The 9,468-nt window shown below is 44.9% G+C and overlaps 1 protein-coding gene across 1 annotated transcript; it reads right to left on the bottom strand.

Annotated features, from left to right (window-relative positions):
* Positions 1 to 437: 437 nt before the first annotated feature.
* Positions 438 to 9,468, bottom strand: LOC149359601 (uncharacterized). The gene is made up of 3 exons (XM_089567710.1): positions 9,422 to 9,468; positions 4,270 to 5,236; positions 438 to 465 (listed from the first exon to the last, which is right to left on the bottom strand). The coding sequence occupies exons 1-3, from the start codon at positions 9,456 to 9,458 to the stop codon at positions 438 to 440; spliced, it is 1,032 nt and encodes a 343-aa protein (XP_089423836.1). The 5' UTR covers positions 9,459 to 9,468.

Raw genomic sequence — 9,468 nt, 5'->3', positions numbered from 1 at the left:
GTTTAATGTTACAGATGCTATTCATTCCCAGATTTGACGAGTGGGTGGAGGCTCTTGCCCGGCAACAATTTAGCCGAGCAGACGCCATAATGTTGCGAAGGCCGAAAATAAAAGCTTAAACTGAGGTTCAGGCATTCAAGCAGAAACAACCGCCCGGCTAGCTGCTCGTGTCCCAAAAAGGCGCTGACCAAAAGAGGGGAAGACTACAGAGGGCAGGAAACTCCCCATTCCCTAATAGCGGTTGGCAAGAGCGGAGAGTGTAAGTTTCGTCAGGTACAGTGTCATGGTTTTCAGTAGAGATTAACTGGAAGACGCTGGCAAACCTTGACCCCTTCGCCGCGCCCAGGAGCAGGTGTATAATAAATGTTTCTGGACTACCCAAATTGCTTGCTTACCTGTATTACTGTAAGTTGTCTAAGCATGGTAACGTCTGCGCTTTATTGGTTGGTGGAACTGGAGGAAGCCCTACAAAGAGGAAATGACAATTGTAAGTCTTCAAATTTTTCGCCTACAAAATGCAAAGCTAACTGAAAAAATTGAAAGCAACCGCATTCAGAAGAGCAACATAAAACAATTTTTAAATAAGCAGCAGTAGAGATTTATTAATAATCATGCTGCTGCTTTAAATTTCATAGTTATCATAAAATAACAGCGATGCAAGTGAGAAAAAAAAACAAATAAAGTTGCTGTGTGCGTCTGTCGCTGTGCCCTTGTGTTCGCAGTCCTTTTCCCGCTTTATCTCTATCGTTGCGATCGAACTTCACCACGTGACTAGTGGCGCTGTCCTTTATAAAACTGCAAGAAGTGTGATTTTGTCCCTGTTTGCTCACACATGGGGCAAACGTAGACATCTGCGGAATTTTATGTGTGCCAATATGCAGAAAATTATTCAGCGCTATTGGGTGCTGATGTGTAGAAAGACCCAAGAAGTGGCACTTGAAAGCATTAAGAACTTGTGGAGGGTATTGAAATGAGCTAGCGCATTCGTGTCGGCAAAAGTATGGCTAATACGCAGGATCCTCGCAGAGGCCGCTACTGTTTCAGCAGTGAAGCCAAGGTCAGTTTTCATAGGACGCGAAGCTGGGATTCGATTGCGGCCTGGAACAATGCGCCAGTGACATGAGTAAGGCTCCGGAACTGAAGCGCCAAACTGTAGTGTGCGGGCAAACACAAATGAGAGAAAAATAATTGGTTACGTATTTGTAATTTATAACCGTTTAAAACGCAGTTTTAATCCCTTGTTCTAAATATGTTTGGTTGTGTGGATTTGGTCGGAATGTACAACGTCTTTTTTTAAAAATAATATGCATATATGCGTACACTCAAAGTAGCGGCCAGCGGCCCTTAACCCATCTACCTTGACTATTCTGTGGCTTGCCTGCCGTGAGCTGCTGGCTACTGCTCTCCTTAGATGGCGTATCTCGCCATCTTGTGACTTCGTTGCGGGCTGCTCTCGCCTTTTATCAGCGAGTGTTTTTTAACTGCCTGGTGACTTTTTATCCTCTTGGTACGTTCTCGTCGGCTACGTGTGCGCCTTGTTTGCTGTTATATCAGCCATAGTCCTAGTCGCACGGTTTTGACGCTACTTCCTTCGGAAAGTCATTGTCGTTCGAGACGGAGAACCCATAGCACGCCAAGAACAGGTGCTACGTAGAAAAGTGTTAAATTGAGAACTGCTCTGCTGGTATCACAGGGGTTTACACTACAGCGGAATTCGGTTTCCACTGAGTGCCGGTACCGGCTAAAAATATTTGTCCACCATGTGTTCTAAAAGGCAACCCTAATGTCACCTGGAAATTGCAGCGCAATTTACAGCACTCTATGTCATTTATGCACAGGAGGCCATTAGCTTGTTCTCTTCTCATGCAAAGTTAAAACTTGTGTCGTGGCTTAGTGCAGGAAGTTCTTGCTCTGTAACTATTCTGAGTTGTGTGTTATGGTTTTGAAATAATAAATTGACTTTGGTTCAATTTTTGCACGCTTCTCGCTTTTTACGTCTGCTAAACTGAACCGGCAAAATTCTGTCCAGCCCATTGCTCGCTAACTCGGGTGCTCAAGAGCGGCTCTCAAACGAGAAGCTATAACTATACCTATAACTGTACATCTCTAGCATAAAGACATAGTTGAGCCTGTTAACACCTTGAACTTCAAGGCGACACACGAGGCAGAGACGAAGGAAAAAGGCACAACGAGCGCGCACTACAAAACATTGCGTCGTTACTATACGCTAGTCACGTCTTTTTTTTTTTCTTCCCTGTCTCCCGTGTCGCGCTGAACCTCGAGACGTTCGAGGACTTATTTGTTCAGCCAAAACCATCTAGCTATGATATCGTTTTTTTTTCAAAAGTTATGATGGCATAATTTTGTTGTCCGCAAACTTCGAAGAGAGCACTGGCTCCCCACCATAAGCCGCCATGTTTTGAAAGTATGGGCTTCTCTGCAAACAGCGCTACCTTTCTATATGTACCATGCCCATGCGCTCACACCAAGTGTCTTACGCAAGCGTTTTCATGGCAGTTCAGAAAATGCGCGCCCATATCCCGCCCCAGTCATTTTTTATATAGCGTTTCGCCTTTGAGGGCATGACTGTTATCGCCGTAATTCAGTCCATGTGTACGAGCATTGAAACACGCTGTCCACATATTTCAGATGGAATGAAATGAAAACTAGGTGATGCAAAATCCTGGAGCTGCGTTAATGGCGTCGCCGGATCCTTACTTCTCTGTCGTTTAGAGCTCGTCCTCATATCGTCCACTGCAGGCATATACATCAGGTACTGCATGTTTACTTTATGCATTGCTTAGGGTTTAATAGCGCTTTAAAAAGTGGTGATTGTTGCAAAGAAGCCCTATTTTGGAAGCGTTTAAGGAAAGATGCCATGCTTGAGAGTCAACTTCTGAATCACTGCGTCAATTTTCATGAAATATTCACGGATTGTGTATGCTTATGCCTTTAGAATATGATAAATTTTCAGCATGAATGAAATTTGTGAACAGCGTTGTTCGCAGCACAAAGATTTAGTGAATATCTCAGTTTAGGAAAACTATCATGTCAAACTTATTTACAATTTTTTCACTTTTTCAGCATAAGCAATCCCACAAAAGCCCCAGCATAAGTTAAGGTTAGACGTTGTTGTTCTATTGCCCTCTGTTTTTTGAATTTGCGCCACTTGATAGTTATTTGGCTTCTTTAGTTTCAATTCTTTTTTAAAATTTTAGTGTTTTAGGCAAAAAAAAACGTAACAAATCAGCATGATAAATACTTTATCTTGTTTCCAATGAAGTTTTTGTACAGAAATCATCTTGAAAGTAATATCTCCCTGAGCACTAAGGAAAGGACGGCTTTCCTAAATATGCACTCAGGCCCCAAAATTCCAACCGAGAAAACGACTGCAATGGATTGAGCAAGCGTGATTTGTTTTCGGGTCTTTGGACCTGTATTACATACACTGGCTCCATAGGCAGGATCTTCTTCGGTTTTATGTCAATCAGTGGCATTTTTTTTTGAAGATTTTACACCCTATTTTATTGTTTTTGAACTGTGCAGCGGCATTGTAAGTGTGCGGAAACTGGCACAAATGGGCTAATTGGAAAAAATAAGGGCCATGGGTTGCAATAAATTTAAGGCCGTATAAAGATATATAAATATAGATATATAGGGCTAGAAATTTGTCTTGAAGCACAGGCTGATCTACTTCCGTTAATCACTTAGTTTCGTACTGACTCTTAATTACGGCTCGGAAGTCAAGGATTAAATAGCTCTTTCGGTTTTTATGCGTTTCTGCTACGTTCTTGACAAATTCGGGAATAGGTCTAAAATGACAAAAACAAGATAGATTTCGATACTTTGTTTGAGGGCGTTTGAGGGAACTGCCAGCGGCGCCTAGTTCGCCACCTTCACGAGAAACTACTTCATTTTCTAAGCCTCTGCTGATCAGATCACGTACAAATTTTCAGATGAGTTCCTTATGAGTTTATAAACCTTATGTAGCCAGAAAACAGAAATGAGTACTTTTGATCGAAGCCGATTTTTCTCTCTCTGCATTGTTCCTTGAAGGCAACATATTTTTCTACCTAATCACACGAATCTCTGCATATTGTGCGCATTTTTTTCAATATTCCTAGTGCACTCATTACATCTTTTTATTTCAGCACTTTGGGTCTTATAATGTCCACTAAATTGCTATGCATGAAAGAAATGCTATCAATTGCTAAAAAAAGTAACAGGAGCAAATTGAACGATTTCTTGAAATTTCAGCGGAGTCCTTACCCAGAGCTACTCGACGCAGAGCCGGGTGCACTTGAACTTACGGAGGCAGCACTTCCTGGGCTAGCGCTCCTGCGTCCTCGAGAGTGCTGTAAGGCGCCGGATCCGAAAGCGCTGTTACGGCCGGCAAAGCCAAAAGGGCCAGATGAATAGTATCCTCCCTGGTTGGTGTAGCCGTCATAGAAGTCACCTGAGCCATATGAGGGGTAAGGACCGAAAACTCCATTCCCGTAGGCGTTGTTACCAAAGCTGCCAAAACCGCTGAAAGCATTGTAGTCCCCAAGACCAAATCCGGATGGGCCGCTGAAAGAAGATCCGCTTCCGTAATGATAGCCGCCAGGATAGCCGCTAGAGGCTGCGGAGCCAGAGCCGTAGAGGCCGCTTCCGGAATGGACACCGCCAAAGGAGCTTGCACCTGTGCCAAATCCATGAGGCCTATCAAAGGTACCGCTTGGATGGCCGGTCAAAGCTGTGGTCCCGGCTCCAGTTCCGAATCCGAAGCTCGGGCCATGATGTCCTGTGCTTCCGGAGGCCGAAGAACCAGAGCTGCTGCCTCCACTTGGTGCTGGGCCAAAGCCAAATGTTCCAAAAGTGGGTGAACCTCCAAATCCTGCTCCAGTGCTTTCGCCAAAGAGTCCCGGAAGGCCAGTCGGGTATCCAGGGAATCCGCTGCCACTAAAGAAGTTTCCAGATGGACCATTAAACCCGGCACCAGCTGAACTTCCCGTTCCAGTGCCGAATGCACCTCCTAATCTACCGCCAACACTGCTGCCGCTGCCTCCCAGTCCAGCGCCCAAACCACTGCCGCCAAGAACGCCTCCAGGTGCACTCGAGCTGCTTCCGAAGGCACTGTTGGACCCTCCTGTGAATGAGCTTCCACTGCTACTCCCGGCTCCAAGTAAGCTTCCTGCACCTGTACCGCTATCCGTCTTTGATGTGCGGACCCTTGGCGCAGCAAAAGCCAGTGACACTGATAGAGAAAAAAAATTGGAGGAAAACATTTAGGAGGCGTTGTCATTACAACTTTTTGAACATAAAATAAGCACCCAAATGAGTACAGAATTGTCAACAGCGTGAAGGCATAATTCTGTTGCACAATGTAGTCGTAGCCTATTTCTCGTTCCTTAGCTTAGCCTTGAGTTTTCTACCTGTTACGTGTTTTTAAGTTCAGTAGCATAGAGTGTCATAGCCTTACGTGTCTGCAGATATGACGGATGTGCTCGTTTACTGCTACTGTTTGTGCACTACATTGCATTTCGCCAGCAGAAATAAAGCATCGAGATAAATCGGCGGTGTTAAAACCTACTGAACAATGATACTCGTCCCCGCGACTAATGCTTTAATGTTCGTACATCCACAGTATAGGGCTGTTGTCGACCCCAAGTTAAGTGCTGAATGGCACACACTCGCGGACGACCCGCTCGTGTATTGTTGCACGAGTTGGGATATATAGAAGATTTATTTGCAGCATAACAAGACCACAGGGCACATATATATGAGAAAATGCGTACGTCAATTGCGTACGTCATGCGTACGCAATAGACTTACTAATAGACTTGGACACTAATAGACTTCCTACCTCTTTGTTTGCTTCCAGTGGTTAATTTCCGTCTCTGATGCTTTTGAAATAATGATGCAACAGCGACCTTTCGTGAACATAACTACAGAACTCCCGTAGTGCCGTTAGGACGTATTTTCCCACCTAAGTAATCTACGGCCTTTGTATGCAGGAAGGTAGCAGCATGCGTTCTATTATGCTCGCAAAAAAAAAAACAAAGAAAAAAGTTGGGCTGAGGCTTAGCTAAAGTGTTAAGCCTGGATATCTAGAAGCGAAAAGCTTCGTGGCGATGCTCGTGGTTTAGCTTAAGGTTTTATACATAGGGTTACAATTTGGGTATAGCTTTCTAGCTTTTTCAAAACGTGTTGTCTTAGGTATACAAAGCTTGTACAATCGTTATACAAGGCCATTACAATCTCCTTATTTTTTCTTCTTCAATGGACACAATGTTTTGCACTTTCTGTATAGCACCTTGTTGCTCGGGTGTTTCAGCTGCTCGTTTAGCTCTGGCGTTTTAATTCTTTCCTCTAAACCGCCCGACGTCTCCCGAAGTACAGACTTCGCTCACCTGGCCAATCTCAGTTGACGCAGCCAAACGCCGCAATTCAGCGTCCTTTTGCCGCCGTTTAGCAAGGCGTGCCTCTCGTGCTTCTGGCGTTTCAGCAGCTTGTCTACCCTTGCACTTTTCATATACTCGCTGCTTTTGAGCCAACTCCCTCGCTACCACTTCTGGGTCTTCTTTTCCTCCTTCCATGGCGAATGCCTGCGCCTCTTCTACGGCCCCGCCGCCGCTCACGCGTTCTCGCAACGCCTTTCGAAAGAACATTCTCCTCTTGGGACGGGGGCGGCGACCGCGCGGCAGCGGCGAAGGGTAAACCGGTGGCGAGGAGGAGGAAGGGCGCGCCGCGGCGGCGCCCAGGGGTGGCTCACGCGAAGCGCGGTGTTGACGAGCCTAGTGAAGCTTTTCGCTTCAAAAATGGAAAAACTCTGCTAAACCCTATAATAGTTCGTCTACTCGAGACTGCAGGCTGCACTTTATCAATCCCCGAGAGACTTACTTCGGGTTTTAGTGTGTGGGTTTATAACGGAAGAAACACTGCAGGGTTAGGTTCTTAGAAAGTTGTTCTTGGGTTGTCGTACTCATCTCATCTGTCATGGCGGACTGCAGTTTTCATTACCCTGCGACGGATCAGCGAGTGATGTGAATACAGGCGGTTTTGACGAATATTTCTGCTGAGACAACAATGGAATCGTGTCTCGAATAACTGCCGCTGTGAAGTTGAGTGCAACAAGCAGGGTATTGTGTCTTCCTGGTGAGGCCCTTGCTGTATAAAACGCAGCAGACTTTTGCGCACTTTTTGTCCACCGCTTTGCTTTGGAAGGGCGGCATCAAATGTTGCATATGTGTCAAAAAGCCAAGACTCAAAATGCGACGTTCTTGTTTTACACTACCTTGCCCTCTGTGTTCAACCAGACGTTATAGTTTCTGTAATGTGCAGTGGGACCTTATATTGTATTGAATCTAGCGCTAAAAAGTCAGCCCAAGAAAATAAAAAATTTGACTTTACAATTTTTGGCTGCTCCTCGTTGAGTGACGCTTTTCTCCACGGCAGCGCCTCCGCTCACCGGCCGCGATCATCAAACAGTCAGGGCTTTTCCCTGTCTCCTAATGTTTTTGTTCACAGTAGCGTTATTACGCGGCGGATGTTTTGAGACAAATTTGCGGTTCCTGCACCATCTCTGCTCCACGCATTCAGGCGGCTTAAAATATTCGTTTAACATTTTAAGTTGATGAAGAAGGCAGGAAAAATACAGACTGCCGGTGCACCGGCACAGATCCGAATAGGGCACTGAAAGCACCAGAAATTTGACAGCCAAAAGCGCTTTCGGACTCCGCTATGATCATCAACATCATAAACAGACATTTTATTCAAGGATCAAAACTGAAACTATAATTTGCGCTAACTTTAACTCCCGGCACAGAATTTTACCATAGCTAGAACCCCCTGGCCTTTGCTGAACTAACGCTCCTGTGAGGTGGTGTGGGAGACCTAGCGGATCGCAGTCTGGGAGCCATCAAAAATTTTTCATTTTGGTTTACGGACTGCTCGGAATCTGGTCATTATGTTGTGTCGCTTAGTCGCACCTGTACAACCTGATACCGGATGTTTGAGGTTTAGAGCCAACAGCGCGTTCATAGTAGCGCAGCAGACGTAATGTTATTTAAGAAAAAACGACGAAGTTGTCCACTGAAGTCCTCCACGACGAGGAACTATGATGCATTTTTGTGCGAAAACAGAAAAGCAGTGCATGAGATGCGCACGACGTCCACTGCACAACGCAGCTTGCATTGCTGATGTGCTGAAATTTTTACGTCGCGGAAATGGAATCGTCTGTAGAACCGTATAGCGGCGTGAACTTTTCTTTTGCTTTAACGTTCTCAAAAAAGACATCTACGAGTTTTCGATGTCTATCCCATTTCTTGAGTCATCATTGAAAGAACGATCAACACCAACCCGTGAGAACGCTTGAGGAAACAACTCTCCTGACTGAGTTTAACGGCTCAGTTTAGAGCGAATGTAGTTGTGTGCGATTTAGACCTCACTAGCTTTCAGACACATTTCAGTGTCCGTCACGTTTAAAATAGTAAGTCCATTAAGCTGCTTGACCACGTACGCCGATTCAAAATATAATGCCTGGGTTTCGATTTAATTAATATTTTAGGAGAATGCTTTTGGTACCGGGCCCCATCCTTGCCAAATTATGGATCTAAACAATGGGCGGACTTGCAGGCGCTTATTCGCTTCTATGTAGTTTACATAGGCTTATTCTAAAATTGGTAAAAAGCTGCGGCCTTCACAGATTGTATGCAACCATTTCAGAGCGTAAGCTGGGGTGTCGCTTTGGATGTGCGCTTGATTTTTTGTTTTGCTTGCTTTCCCAGTCTCATGGTTGAATGCCTGCATTGGGTAAACGCAGTGGTCGCTGTGCATGGAACTTTTTGACAGGGATGAGTTTATGTACCGTTTGTTTCTAATCTAGCCACCCTCTTTCGAAAGCTATGAATGTAGCAAACGGTACACAAAATGATTCCATTCATAGTGACAGGCACTGAATTGTTATAGAAAAAAAAGGAGAAATACTAGTGTAGACTTAGGCAAGCGTGCATGACTGTTGCATTAATAAAAAGGAAATACTGCAGTCTAGTGCCAAGCGTAGATGGCCAAATGCATTCGGCACAGAAAAATAATGCATAACAATGTCCGCCCTTTTGTCACCGTGGAAGCTTTAATATACTTGTCTGGCAACCTGTGTTGACAGCATATTATTAATGTAGCAGCCCTGCTCCACTCTCGCTCCAACTTGACCACAAAAAGAAAGGAAGTTAAAAAATTGTCAGCTAACTCATGGCAAACTTTCTGAAGAATATAGATACAAGTAGCCTTTCATACATAAGTATTGTAGCTTCTCTTCCAAATAGCCTATTCGAAGTTGATGGGAACATTATTTTCGTCATAGGGTGGTTAGGGTGCTTCGATGCGGCAACCGAGAAATTCAACAAAAATGCATGTGCTGCCATCGTGAACGCCTACTTACCGGTGGACAGGAGGGCGACGGCGAGGAAAGCCTTCATGTCTGCGGTG

Source organism: Amblyomma mixtum, chromosome 2, assembly GCF_055824585.1.
Source record: "Amblyomma mixtum isolate Tamu chromosome 2, ASM5582458v1, whole genome shotgun sequence".
NCBI classification, from domain to species: Eukaryota; Metazoa; Arthropoda; class Arachnida; order Ixodida; family Ixodidae; genus Amblyomma; species Amblyomma mixtum.
This window is presented reverse-complemented; position numbering and strand designations above follow the sequence as displayed.